General features: G+C 39.4%; 1 protein-coding gene across 1 annotated transcript in view; it reads left to right on the top strand.

Annotated features, from left to right (window-relative positions):
- The window catches only part of LOC149452447 (peptidyl-prolyl cis-trans isomerase FKBP8-like), an 88,524-nt gene extending 76,392 nt beyond the window's left edge, over positions 1-12,132 (top strand). Inside the window, exon 8 of the mRNA XM_089689389.1 lies at positions 6,181-12,132. Within this exon, the coding sequence (XP_089545515.1) occupies positions 6,181-6,267 (87 nt within the window). The 3' untranslated portion in view covers positions 6,268-12,132. The remainder of the gene's footprint in view (positions 1-6,180) is intronic.
- The last annotated feature ends 2,495 nt before the right edge of the window (positions 12,133-14,627 follow it).

Genomic DNA, 14,627 nt, shown 5'->3' with positions numbered 1-14,627 from the left:
TTTGACATGTTGATATGCTGGATATCTATTTACTCGATACAACCTTATCTTTTATATTTTACAAAAAAAAGGGCAATTTATTTCCCTAAAATTAACTTGTATTTTTTACTGAAATTTTGTGGTAATATCATGCGATCATGTTTGTTTTGCGATGTGCATTGCCCTTCCATGTGCACCTTGCTGCTAAGGCTGGTTATAGGTTGGGATGGTTGCCATTTTTTTTTTGTAGTTGTCTACATTGGATGCAGGGACGCACTGGATGCCTTTGCTGTCATTTTGGTATAGCTGGGCGTCACTTGTGTCCCTGTATCTTTTAAGAAGAGATGGGCTCCTCCAGTCGCACCTTAACCTATCCATTGATACATGTGCTCCCACTATGGAGGCTCTGGAAATTTTAGTTAGATCCACAGTATATAGAGGACCCTTGACGTGGGACTGTGGCTTGCGCATGTATTTGCAAATGTGTGCAAACAAAACCCTCTGTTTTTAATGCATGCTGTTAGACAGGGCCAAATTGGTTGTTTTGCAAGCTGGCTGGTAAGTGGGAAATCTTTTGTTTGTTTTGCAACATTTTATTGTATTTTATTCTCTATGGTCTCTGCTTTCAGAAAAATATATAATGTTTGGCGGTTTTATGTAATCTTCAGGCCTAAAATTGGTGGAGGAGATGGGAGGTGAGGAGGAGATATACAGTGCAATGTTAAAATTATTGCAAGTTGCCATAAAGCCCCTTTTGTTTTTAAAAGCCCCAGACATTCCTAAAATCACCTCTGATTTAAATATGGGTTTGGTTCAAATTTAGTTTTTTTTATCTGGAGAAGTAGATTGTCATGAGGGACAAGTAGATTGGGACCCTGATTTAATCCCTGGACAAGAAGCTTTTTCAAAAATTTCTACACTCCTGTTTATATAATTTTTCTCACACAAATAAAGCTTTCTTTTGGTGATATTTGATCACTACCGGGTGTTTTATTTTTTGCGCTATAAATTAAAAAAGACCAAAAATTTTAAAAAACAAAAACAATTTTTTTTACTTACTTCTATAAAACATATCCAATACAAAATCAAACTTCTTCATACAATTAGGCCAATATGTATTCTGCTACATTTTTTGGTAAAAAAATTCCCAATAAGCGTATATTGGTTTGTGCTAAAGTTATAGTGTCTACAAACTATGGTATATATACTAGAATTTTTATTTATTTATTTTATACTAGTAATGGCAGCGATCATTGACTTATAGCGATACTGCGATAGTGTGGGGGGCAATCTGACACTGACACTTTGTGGGAACCAGTGACACTAATACAGTGATTAGTGCTAAAAATGTACACTGTCACCGTACTAATGACACTGGCTGGGAGGGGGTTAAACATCTAGGGCAATCAAAGGGTTAAATGTGTGCCTAACCAGTGTTTATGTGTGTGCTGTGTGCTGTGTGCTGCAGGGAAACAAAAACTGGCACATCCCCACTGACAGGACAGAACTGTGTATTGTTTACATTGAGAAAACTCTGCCCTATCTTCCTGCTCGCCGATCAGCGGGTACCGGTGATCAGTCATTGGCTGATCGGCGTGTGCAGGGACTAATCACAGCACAGCTGGTGCGCTGACGGTGTGTGTGCCCCCTACCCGGAAGTGTCTGATCACTTACTAGATACATGCTCTGGCACAGGAGAGCCGCTCTGCCGCTGCACTCCTACAAGAGGCGGTCGGCAACCAGTTAAATAGATTATGTTGGACTGTATATTGTCCTTTATGTTAGCAACTATTTAAATTGTATTACTAAGGGTGGATTTGTAACATTTTACTCACAATTTACTCATAAGTACATGCATATTACTACACAACCCATTGTCTACTAAGTAAATGTAAGACACCAGTGGAACCCTGCACAAGTTGAAGGCCCAAAAAAACCCAAAGATCTGACCTGAGGCATGAGTTTATGGATAATACATAAACTCTGTCATTGAATTTTTTACACAACGTTAACCTGTAAATAAAGGGGTAACACCTGTCCTGTCGTCTGTGTCACTGATCTTAGTTCTGTTCCAGAGCTAAGCTGGCTGAAAAAATCTTCTGCCTCTGACATACTTTTAGGAGTACCAAATGCTTGGCCCCACCGCTGTGCTCTGTGCCCCATCTTTCAGCCGCTACATTACTTCTGTATCTTTTCGAGATGCATCATCTAGCAGAAGAAACCACATGAAGGGGGAAACCAGGCATATGACACTCCTGTAAATGTGGAATGCAGGATATTTTTCATACTGCACAACTCTTCAAGAGAGTGAAGATTGGCAAGGCCGGAGGTGGGACAGGTAAACATTAATTCTTTACTTTAAAGGCTGATCTTTATAAGAAAAAGTAAAGTAGCATGAGAGCTGCTATAAATTTAATTTACTATATTTCACTTTTTACTATATTAATATCTGACCTGACCAGTTGAGCCTCTTAACAATTTCAAGGCAAAATACCATAAAATAATGCCAATATAACAGAAAGGTGTACTGCATCTGGACCCAATCACTAGTGGCATGCCACCAGGCTGCCCATCCAACCCTCATATACATTATATTGCCAAAAGTATTGAAATGTTGCTACAAATCATTGGATTCAGGTGTTCCAATCACCTCCATGGCCACAGGTGTATAAAATCATCACCTAGGCATGCAGACTGCTTCTACAAACATTTGTGAAAGAATGGGTCGCTCTCAGGAGCTCAGTGAATTCAAACGTGGTATCGTGATAGGTTGTCACCTGTGCAAGAAGTCCATCCGTGACATTTCCTTGCTACTAAATATTGCATGATCAACTGTTAGTGGGATTATAACAAAGTGGAAGTAACTGGGAACAACACAACTCAACCACGAAAAAGGGAAGAGAGAAGCCTCCTGCACTGCCAGATGCACCAAAAACCCCTCTAAGTGGCTGCAAACACCTAACTATATTCAAATAGTGAGAAAAAAATGTATATAGAAAATGGTGCTGTGCTACTTAATCATAAAGTGAGTGAACAATCAGCATACAAAAACATATAAATAAATTGTTCACTCACTTTATGATTAAGTAGCGCAGCACCATTTCCTATATACATTTAATTCAGCCACAAAGTGGTAGGCCATGTAAAATGACAGAGCGGAGTCAGAAGTTACCAGCTGTCTGCAGAGTCCACAGCTAAAGACCTCCAAACTTGGTGTGGCCTTCAGATTAGCACCATAACAGTGCGTAGAGAGCTTTATGGAATGGGTTTCCATGGTTGAGCAGCTGCATCCAAGCCTTACATCACCAAGTGCAATGCAAAGCGTCAGATGCAGTGGTGTAAAGCACGTCGCCACTCTAGAGCATTGCAGCCGTGTTCTCTGGAGTGAAGAATTACGCTTCTCTGTCTGGCAATCCGATGGACGTGTCTGGGTTTGGCAGTTGCCAGGAGAACGGTACTTGCCTGACTGCATTGTGCCAAGTGTACAGTTTGGTGGAGGGGGGATTATGGTGTGGGGTTGTATTTCAGAGTTTGGGCTTGGCCCCTTAGTTCCAGTGATGAGCGCCAGCATACCAACACATTTTGGACAATTTCACGCTTCCAACTTTGTGGGAACAGTTTGGGGATGGCCCCTTCCTGTTCCAACATGACTGCACACCAGTGCACAAAACAAGGTCCATAAAGACATGGATGAGCTAGTTTAGGGTGGAGGAACTTGACTGGCCTGCACAGAGTCCTGACCTCAACCCGATAGAACACCTTTGGGATGAATTAGAGTGGAGACTGCGATCCAGGCCTCCTCCCCCGACATCAGTGCCTGACCTCATATATGCACTTCTGGAAGAATGGTCAAACATTCCCATAGACACACTCCTAAACCTTGTGGACGGCCTTCCCAGAAGAGTTGAAGCTGTTATAGCTGCAAAGGGTGGGCCAACCCAATATTCAACCCTACGGACTAAGACTGGGATGCCATTAAAGTTCATGTGCATGTAAAGGCAGGCCGACCAATACTTTTGGCAATATAGTATATATTGAAGAGAAAAAAACCCAAGGGTTGCAGCACTTGTAAATGTATTACAAAAAATAGATACATATGTTTCAGAAAAATTGCAACAGTTTGGGCTGTTATAACCAACCCTTCCAAGAAACACAACTATCAATATATCACACTTAATTCGTAATTTAGTACACACTGGTATGTGGTTCAGATGCGTTGAGAAAAGCACAGATTTGCATGTAATGTCAAAAAGCATTATTTCTAACGAGGCCTGTTCACATATATGGGGTGCGAATTTGATCTGGTCCAAAAAAGGGTCTTGTGCGAATTTAGTGCGGGTGTGGTGTGAATTTTATCTTCTGCTATGCCCAGTCCCCTCAGAAATCGCATTCACTTCACCTGTCACTGCAGAAATCATACTATATATACCGCACTGTGAAACCGCATCAGATTTGCACCGCATTCGTGTGAACCAGCACTCATACTATGCATGAAACCTTAATTGTATCATTGAAACTAATCTTTACAGATGAATGAAATTCTGTTAATTACAATAAAAAAGGAGATGACTGCAACAGGTGGGTATTCCCAACTGAGGACAATTCCGACGATGATAATCATTAAATCATTTCATTTTAGGACAAGAGAAAATAAGCGCATCGCTTGGGATTCTATGCAAAAATATATATAAATAATACTGTTCATTTATCTCATTACATGACTGCATTGTACATTGTGATTACAGATTCCTCATTGTGTTCATACAGCTCTACTGTAATCAGGGGCGGACTAACCATTTGGAAACTCGGGCACTGCCAGAGGGCCTGGGGTCAGTAGGGGGCCCCATGAGATGCCCCGGTACCTTTTTCATAGGCTTTTTTGAGTTTGGGCAAGGACACAGGGGCCCCATGATCCCCTATTGCCCGGGGGCCCCATTAGATGTCAGTCCGCCCCTGACTGTAATGGTTGCATTGTGCAATAAAAAAAAAATTATTACCCTAGGTTTACATTTATTCGGGTTTCAGTGCATCTTTCAGTTTGCAGAAATGCACTACCGTCCATTTAACATGATTTCCTATGGATCTAGTTCACATCTGTGATTCTTGAGCTGGTGCATTTTTTGGAAAGGGTCAGGGACTTTTTTCCCGCAGCAGATTGCGTTTTGCATGTAATGGACTTCAGTGGACCCACACCAAAGACGCAAGTGGTGTGTTTTATTCCCCGAGTTTTGTTTTTTGCTAATAGAAAAGTATGACAGTTCTGTTCATGTAGTGCGACTTTGATGCAACTTTACACTCTCTGGCATCGAGTAGCATCAAAGTCACATCAAAGTCACACTACATGAACAGGACTGGCACACTTTTCTATTAGCAAAAAAAAAAATGCAAACTGTGCAAAAATGCGTTTTCAAAAACGCAAAGCGCACCACAAAACTCCCTGGAAAAATGCATCAAAGCAACCTGCATAGATGTGAACCTAGCCTTAAAAAAATAATATATATATATATATATATACTGTATATATATAACTAAATGAACACACACACACACAATATACAGTACACATACTGTACATACGCATACTATATACATAAAAATACATCTGCAATATAACAATATGGAGTACATAATAATAAACACTATAAAATATTGCTAATGTGCAGGTAATAGGCTAGGGTGAAATGGCTAACAGTGCATTTTGTATAGAAGAATTCATGGGCAACCTGTAAGGTTTATGATCAAGATTTTTATGTAATTTTTACATTATGTTGGAATTAGGTTAACTATGTGTAATAATTTTTAGGGTAATGTTAGAGAAAGTGGTGTAATATTTCAATTTTGGTAGTTTGATTTTCAGGTTTTTTTTTTCAATCTGTGTTATTTATTCTATTATTTTTTAATAGGATGGTATGCTTAATTACAGTATATTATTATTATTAGTTTTACTTGGTATTAATTTGCTGTTATTTGTAATTTTATTGTTGCTTGTGTCTTGATTTCATTCATTATTGTGTCATATTATTTTGTTGTGTTGTCTTTGTTGAATGTAACTGTATCTTATTACTTTCCTTTTGGGATAAATAAAGTATTCTGAGTCTGAATCTAACATTGCATTTCTAGAGTATGTTGGTTTTGCAAGGATATTTTTACTTCGTTAGCAGCTAATAAAGTGTGTGATCTCTGAATTTCTTGTTCCTCCAGGTAACCTACAAGCGGCTACTAATATGTGCAGTGGTTGCAGCATTGCTAAGTCTGCTGGCAGCGTTCATACTAAAAGTTAACAGATGAATATCAACAGTCTTGGACATTATTTACACCTGTGTATTCCTGACGATTTATGCACTTTCAGATAAACGTGGCACAGAGTCATATCTGGAATATACAGAGTGAGATTTCTCAAGTAGAAGAGCATCTACTGCTTATCTGAAGGATTCTGCCCGTCAGTTTAAAAAGTATGACATGGGGTGCAGTTTATAAGCAACCCTTGCAATAGATCATATATTCTATTTATTCAATGGCAATGTGTGTGTATGGAATCTATTTATTTGGTCAGTACAGCAGTATTTGGGCATTCTGTCCCAGCCACTGTTAGTTTGCACTGGATGGCTTCGGTGGGAGTCCACAGTCACTCTTAATTTGGCAGCTGCTGAATGCTTTTTTAATACTTTTTTTTATTGCATGTTAATAACAAATGAAACACAAAAGAAGAACGGTAAGGGATTATAAAAGACACCCACATCAAACTAACAATAATGGTAACACAATACAGAGTAAAATAAAGTGGCTCTACAAAGGAACGTTATATAATAATAATAATAGTAATAATAACGAAAAGATTATCAACTGTCAACTAGAAAGAGCCATAAATGTTGTATCGTTATACATTGTTGTATTGTTGAATGCTGAATGTTGGCCAACGCTGAATACTCTTAGTTTGTAAACTCTAACGAGTAAGGCCCTCTGATCCCTCCTGTATTAAATTGTATTGTAATTGTACTGTCTGCCCTTATGTTGTAAAGCACTGCGTAAACTGTTGGCACTATATAAATCCTGAATAATAATACTCAAATATTGGCGCTACATAAATCCTGTATAATAATAATACTCAAATTTACAGTGATGGTGAGATTCAGAATTTAACAGCCATGTAAAGGGACTGCACAGGATTTCAGAGAGCACAAGGAAGATCATTGCAATTACTGGACCTTAATATTAACTCAATACAGTAAAGAATAAAAAATAATTGATGGTAGAAGAAGAAAAAAGCCTTCAAAGGATCGGTAATGCAATAGTCACCTTTGGACCAGCTACAAATTATCTTCATCTGGATTCACTGAGAAAATTAATATAGGTTGGAATAGTTATTTAAAAAGACATAATTATCATTTGATTTCTAATATTTTGTTTGCTATTTTGAACCAAGAAGGAGATCACTAAGCCAGACCCTTTCAGTGATGACCGTCAATGTTTGGTTCTGCTGAGATATGTCTGTTCCAGAAGCAACAAAACAATCCAACTGACAGAAGGTTAAAGTCGCACTGTTCTTCGGAGTAAACTAAAGCCACCCTGTAAAAGAAGCAGATGTATACTTACCTTTCTGGAAGCCCGCATCTTTAAACGTCCCTGTGTTGCAGATCTCCGGATTCTTCTTGGTGTGTCAAATACTTGCTCCCCTGTTACTTCCGCACAGATTCTCTTTAAACATGGATACCTTCACCTGGATCTACAAGTAAAAATTCATCCTTATTCATATTCCTTTTTTTAATTTTAACAAATGCACATACAAAAAGTAAATGTCTCAATCAGTCTCATTTACGGTTTACTTCAGATTTTGACTGTTGATATCCATGCTTAAATTTCTCGGTACCTCAAGATTTTTTTTTTCTGAACCATAATAACTGTTGATTGCATTGGTATATTTAAGGATGAACTCCAGCTGAAAACCCTTTTTTTTTTAATTGCTATTGTGGTTCCCATTGGGGAGAATTTCTTTCATGTTTTGTTCACAGTCACATTGATAACCCTTACCCACTCTTCTTCCCACAATCTAAAACTAGAAAAATGTTTTCTCTGGGGTTACACTTTAAAGTAAAGTGACCCTGTCACCACTTATTCAATTTGAGAGTTACAGTGTGATGTTACAGCCTTATTCCAAAATGGATTAAATTCATTTTTTTCCTCAACATTCTGCAAACAATACCCCATAATGACAACATGAAAGCAGTTCATTTTGAAATCTTTACAATTTATTTAAAATAAAAAATGAAAATAACACATGTACGTAAGTATTCACAGTCTTTGCCATGACACTCAAAATTGAGCTCTGGTGCATCCTGTTCCCACTGATCATCCTTGAGATGTTTCCACAACTTGATTGGAGCCCACCTGTGGGAAATTCAGGTGATTGGACATTATTAGGAAAGGCATAAAACTGTCTATATAAGGTCCCACAGTTAACAGTGCATGTCAGAGCACAGCACAAACCAAGCCATGGAGTCCAAGGAATTGTCCGTAGACAGGATTGTATCAAGGCACAGATTTGGGGAAGGGTACAGAAAAATTTCTGGAGAGTTGAAGCTCACAATGAGCACAGTGGCCTCCATCATCCGTAAATGGAAGAAGTTTGGAACCACCAGGAATCTTCCTAGACAGGGCCGCCCGGCCAAAATGAGCGATCGATGGAGAAGGGCCTTAGTCAGGGAGGTAACTGAGCACCCGATGGTCACTCTGAAAGAGCTCCAGCATTTCTCTGTGGAGAGAGGAGAACCTTCTAGAAGAACAACCATCTCTGCAGCACTCCACCAATCAGGCCTGTATGGTAGAGTGGCCAGACAGAAGCCAGTAAAAGGCAAATAGCAGCCCACCTGGAGTTTGCCAAAAGGCACCTGAGGGACTCTCAGACCATGAGAAACAAAACTCTCTGGTCTGATGAAACAAAGGTTGAACTCTGGCCTGAATGTCAAGCATTATGTCTGGAGGAAACCAGGCACCGCTCACTACCTGGCCAATACCATCCCTACAGTGAATCATGGTGGTGGCACCATCATGCTGTGGGGATGTTTTTCAGTGGTAGGGACTGGGAGACATCCTTGATGAAAACCTGTGCCGGAGCACTCTGGACCTTAGACTGGGGCGACAGTTCATCTTTCAACAAGATAACGACCCTAAGCGCACAGCCCACATAACAAAGGAGTGGCTATGGGCCTACTCTGTGAATGTCCTGAAGTGGCCTAGCCAGAGCCCAGACTTGAACCCGATTGAACATCTCTGGGGAGATCTGAAAATGGCTGTGCACTGACACTCCCCATCCAACCTCATGGAGCTTGAGAGGTACTGCAAAGAAGAATGAGAGAAATTGCCCACAAAATAGGTGTGCCAAGCTTGTAGCATCATACTCAAAACAACTTGAGGCTGTAATTGGTGCTAAAGGGGCTTCAACAAAGTATTGAGCAAAGGGTGTGAATACTTATGTACAGGTTTTTTCCATTTTTATTTTTAATAAATTGCAAAGATTACAAAATGAACTTCTTTCACATTGTCATTATGGGGTATTGTTTGTAGAATGTTGAGGAAAAAATTTAATTTAATCAATTTTGGAATAAGGCTGTAACATAACAAAATGTTTTTTCCAGAATGAAAGTGTTGTGTACAAATCTAGGTACAGTAACATTAGAAATGAGTAATGTACTAGTGCATCTGGCTATTGTCTGAAATGTCTGAAATGTCATAGGTTACAGGTGTTGTATATTATTTGTACTTGTGTTGGATCATATACTGTATATACTTAACAGAGTAGTAGAGTTTAGAGCAAAAGTAACTTCAAATACAGTTTACATTAACCAGTCCTTAATAAGGAGCTTCGCCCCTGGTAGAGGTTCTAACATTTCTTCACTCCCACGTTACAAGAAACAGTTTTTGGCTGGATTTTGACTTTAAAGGGAATTAGTGCTTTGCCAATGCAGGGCTATGCAACAGGGTCATATAAAGTGTTACTAAACTCACAACAGTAAAATCAGTCTGTATATGCAGTAAAGCATGCTTGTTATACTCACTGTGGAACCTAAGGGGTTAATCCTCTGCATTGTATAAAAAGGTTGTTTGATCCTGACTTCTCTGCCCCTCCTCTTGTTCAAATGTCCACACTGATAAGACAGACTGAACCCGTAGCCATTCTGCACATGCTCAGTTTAGTGCATGTGCAGAGTGCATGTGATCAGCACAGGGCCAATCATCACTGTCCAGACAGAGAGTCAGGGGTTATGCAGCCTCATAGGACAGTCAGAGTAGAATGAAAACTCCTCCTACAAGCTTTAACCAGTGCTCAGCTGAAGTCACCAGACTGCTCTAACCGCTGATGAGAAAAGGTATTTAGCTGTTTATATTTACTAAAATAATTGCACTTCGATATTCTGTGTACTGTGGGGGACCAGATGTAGTGAATGCAGGGTCCTGGGTTTAGTAACACTTTAAGTCCCTCCTTCCCCAGCTGCACATACTTGGTACACCCGGGTATGGAGACCATGTGACTTATACCTCTTCTTTTCATGTGACAGCACTAATGCTTGATGATTGGCTGTTAAGACACCCAGCACTGGGGGCAGGAAGAATGTCATTGGCTCTGTGTAAGCTCCAAGCCACAACTTGTAGCTTACACAGGGCTTTCTGTCTTTGCTCCTGGGGAAGGAAAGGTGGGTATGTGCATATGGGCAGGCCAAAAGTTAAAGTGATTCTAAAGGTTTATTTTATTTAAGAAAAAATAACAAACATGTCTATGCTTACCTGTTGTATGCAGTGGTTTTGCATAGAGCAGCCTGAATCCTCCTCTTCTCAGGTCCTCTGCAGACACTCCTGGCCCCTCCCTCCTGTTGGGTGCCCCCACAGCAAGCAGCTTGCTATAAGGGCACCTGCTGCTCTTCTCTTCTCATTGTCTCACTGGTTGTGATTGACAGCAGTATGAGCCCATAGCTCCCGGTTCTATCTCAGCCAACGAGAAGAGGGAGTCCCAGGATAGCCAAGACTCCAGTGCACATCGCTGGATTGAGAGGGGGCTTAGGTGAGTATTGGGGGCGCTGAGGAGGGATGCTGCACACAAAATATTTTTTACATTCATGTATAGAATGCATGAAGGTAAAAAACCTTGAGCCTTTAGAACCTCTTTAAGTAGACCTGTTGCTTCTGCATTGCCAAAGCAAAGGAGCAAATAAAATAGATGTTTATTACTATGAAAAAATATAAGCTAAGGTTAGCGGTGTTTAGCAAACACCACTATACCATGCTAGAGTTTACAGAGAAGTATGGGATGGCTTTTTTTTTTAAAAAAAAACATACTTACCTAGGTGGATGCTACATCTGTCCCCCGCCGACTCTAAGGCTGAGAACAGGGCCACTCTGGTTGCTCTGCCCCCTCCACGCTCACTGGATCGCTGGGCTGTGGAAGGGGAGGGAGCAGCTGGCTCAGGCTCTCAGCGGATCAATGACAGGCTGAGCCAGGTGCTGCTCCAGAATCTGGGGTGGATCCCAACTTTAATGTCGGGATCTTTCCCCAGCCTGGGCCAGCTGAGTGACGTCAGTCGATAGAGGGCTTCAGGTCGCTGTCAGCTGAAAATGGGTCACAGGAGTGCAGAATGAACTGCACTCCTGTGATCCACAGAATTACAGCCAAAAGAGCTTTGGCTGTACTTCTCCTTTAAGCTGGCCATACATAGCTCAAATTTTGTTAAATTCTTGTGAGTCATCTGAAATTCAATCCATGGGTGGCCCTACCGACACCACCCGGCTCAACAAACTTTAATTGAGTAATTGAAGGAGGTGGGTGGAAAAAAGTCAGCCAAACACTTACTGCAACCAATCAGCTACAGTTACCATTCGGGTATTCTGACAACCTCAAGTGCTGATTGTCAGAATACAATAGCCGGCAGTGGGAGATTCGTCCATCCATGAATTCATCCATCCATGAATTTCAGCCCACTGGGATGTACAAGAGACATATTTATATGCATTGCCAGTTTTAGTCTACTCTGTGGTGGGAAAGTACAGATTTACTTTATAGCAGTTCTTATGTCCTTTGTACATACTGTGATATATTTCGTTTTATGCTGTGCAGCACCTAAACTGAAGAATTACATATGAAAATAAAAGCAAACTTTCTCAATACTTTGTAATATTTTCATTAGTATAACCTTTCTCCACCAGGGCTCCATAGAGGGCTAGGGGGGTTTCCTATGTACAATAGTGAAATGATCACTTGTCTACACTGACTGCCAATACAACCCATATGGAAGAAAAATATATATTTAAAAATATTCTTCCCGAATATATTGACATATATTAGAAATACTGCAATTTTGGCCATATTCAATACATTTCAAAATATATTTCAATAAATAAATATATATATATATATATATATATATATATATATATATAGTATGTTGAAATGCATTTTTTTACAAAATATATGAAAAATATTTTTAAAAATACATATCAAATATACTGTATGTCTTTAAAAATACAAATCTACATTTTTGGAGTGCATTTACAAATATATGTAAAAATATATGTTAAAATTACTTTTTTATATGTTAAAAAAAATCTGAAGAATATATTTAAAAAATATATATTTTTAAAAATATATTTTTTTAAAATATATTCTTCAGATTTTGTTTAACATATAAAAAAGTCATTTTAACATATATTTTTTTACATATATTTGTAAAATGCACTCCACAAATGTAGATTTGTATTTTTAAAGACATACAGTATATTTGAAAATGTATTTTTAAAAATATTTTCATATATTTTATACTAAAAATGCATTTCAATTTACAGTATATATATATATATATATATATATATATATATATATATATATATACACTGTATATTGAAATATATTTTGAAATATATTGAATATGGCCAAAATTTTAGTATTTCAAATATATATCAATATATTCAGGAAGAATATTTTTAAATATATATATTTTTCTTCCATGTGGGAAGGAGGACATTTTCTCCTGACTTACCAATAGAAGGGATCATTTCTACACAGACTACAAATACAACGGTGAATGTTCCACTGACTACCAATTTAAGGGGTTATTTTTACACAAACCACCAATACAAGGGGGATTTTCCACTGACAACAATGTTTTAGGCAGGGGCGGACTGACAACTCATGGGGCCCCCGGACAATAGGGGATCATGGGGCCCCTGTGTCCTTGCCCAAACTCAAACAAGCCTATGAAAAAGGTACCAGGGGCATCTCATGGGGCCCCCTACTGACCCCAGGCCCTCGGGCAGTGCCCGAGTTTCCAAATGGTCAGTCTGCCCCTGGTTATAGGTCATTTTACACAGACTACCAATAGAAGGAGGACATTTTCCACTGACTACCAATGTTATAGGTCATTTCTGCACAGACTACCAATAGAAGGAGGACATTTTCCACTGACTACCAATGTAAGTGAAATCACCAATATAAAAAAGAAATCTGCCACTGAATATAAGCAATCATTTCTACAATGACCACCAAATTTTCCACTGATTACCAATGGAAGGGGTAATTTCTACACTGACCACCAATGATAGGGGACACCACCATTTTCACTGTCTGCGATTCTTTTCATCAAGCAATCATTAATTTCATTTAAAAGGTATTACTACCTAGTGGTGTTAAAAGGTGGTCTGCTCTGGGTGTCAATACTCAGGGTACACCATGTTCTTTATTCTCTTAGGCTAGGTTCACATCTGTGCTGGTGGTGCGGCTCCGCATGAAAATCCGTGCAACCGCACCACCTGCACAAAGGAATGCGGACCCGCAGGCGGGTGCCATTAGTTCTAATGGCACTCCGTCCACACTGGAAAACGCAGCCGTACTGGAAACCGAGGTACCCGTGTGGGCTGCATTTTCAGAAGAAGTGCAGGGACTCCTTGCCTGCGTGTCATGGGCACGGGAGTCCATTCAAATTAATGGGCTCTCGTGCCCACGCAGCTGCATATATGTGAACCTAGGGTTAGTCCCTTTCACACGGTCGGACTCTCTATTCATTTTTCATCCATCTTTTGACAGATGAATAAAGAGCAGGAATGTATTGTATTTCTATGGACCAATGGATGTGAACGGATAATCATCCGTTTACCATCTGTTTATATCCGTGCCCATTCCTGTCCATTTTTTTCAATGGACAGGAGTACATTGAGATCCGTTGAAACTGAATGGAATGAATGTAAACAGATGCCATCTGTTTACATCCATTTCGTTTATGTCAGTTTAGGTAAGAAAAGTTTTGGTTTAGGCCTCTTTCACTAGGATGTCATAATTTCAGTAACGTTTTTTTTCAAAGAAAAAACTGATTCAGTTTACATCAGTTTGCCCATCCGTCTTCACTTCAGTTCAGTTCAGTTTATATTAGTTCAGTTAGGTTCAATTTACATTGGTTTATATCAGTTCAGTTCTATTCAGTTTACATCAGTCTACATCCATTATATTTCAATGGATCTGGACATTGGCTGTTCCATTTAAAAAAAATGGACCTGAACTGACATGGATATAGGCGGATGTAAACTGATGATCATCCGTTTACATCCACCCACCAATAGACATGCATTGTGGTTCAGTCTGGATCTGACAGAGGGATCACAGACATTCTGAT

This window comes from Staurois parvus, unplaced genomic scaffold (genome assembly GCF_062004578.1).
Source record: "Staurois parvus isolate SC_StPar_1 unplaced genomic scaffold, SC_StPar_1.0 ptg000472l, whole genome shotgun sequence".
Classification (NCBI taxonomy): Eukaryota; Metazoa; Chordata; class Amphibia; order Anura; family Ranidae; genus Staurois; species Staurois parvus.
Note: the sequence above shows the minus strand (reverse complement) of the source record. Positions and strands in the feature narration are given on the sequence as shown.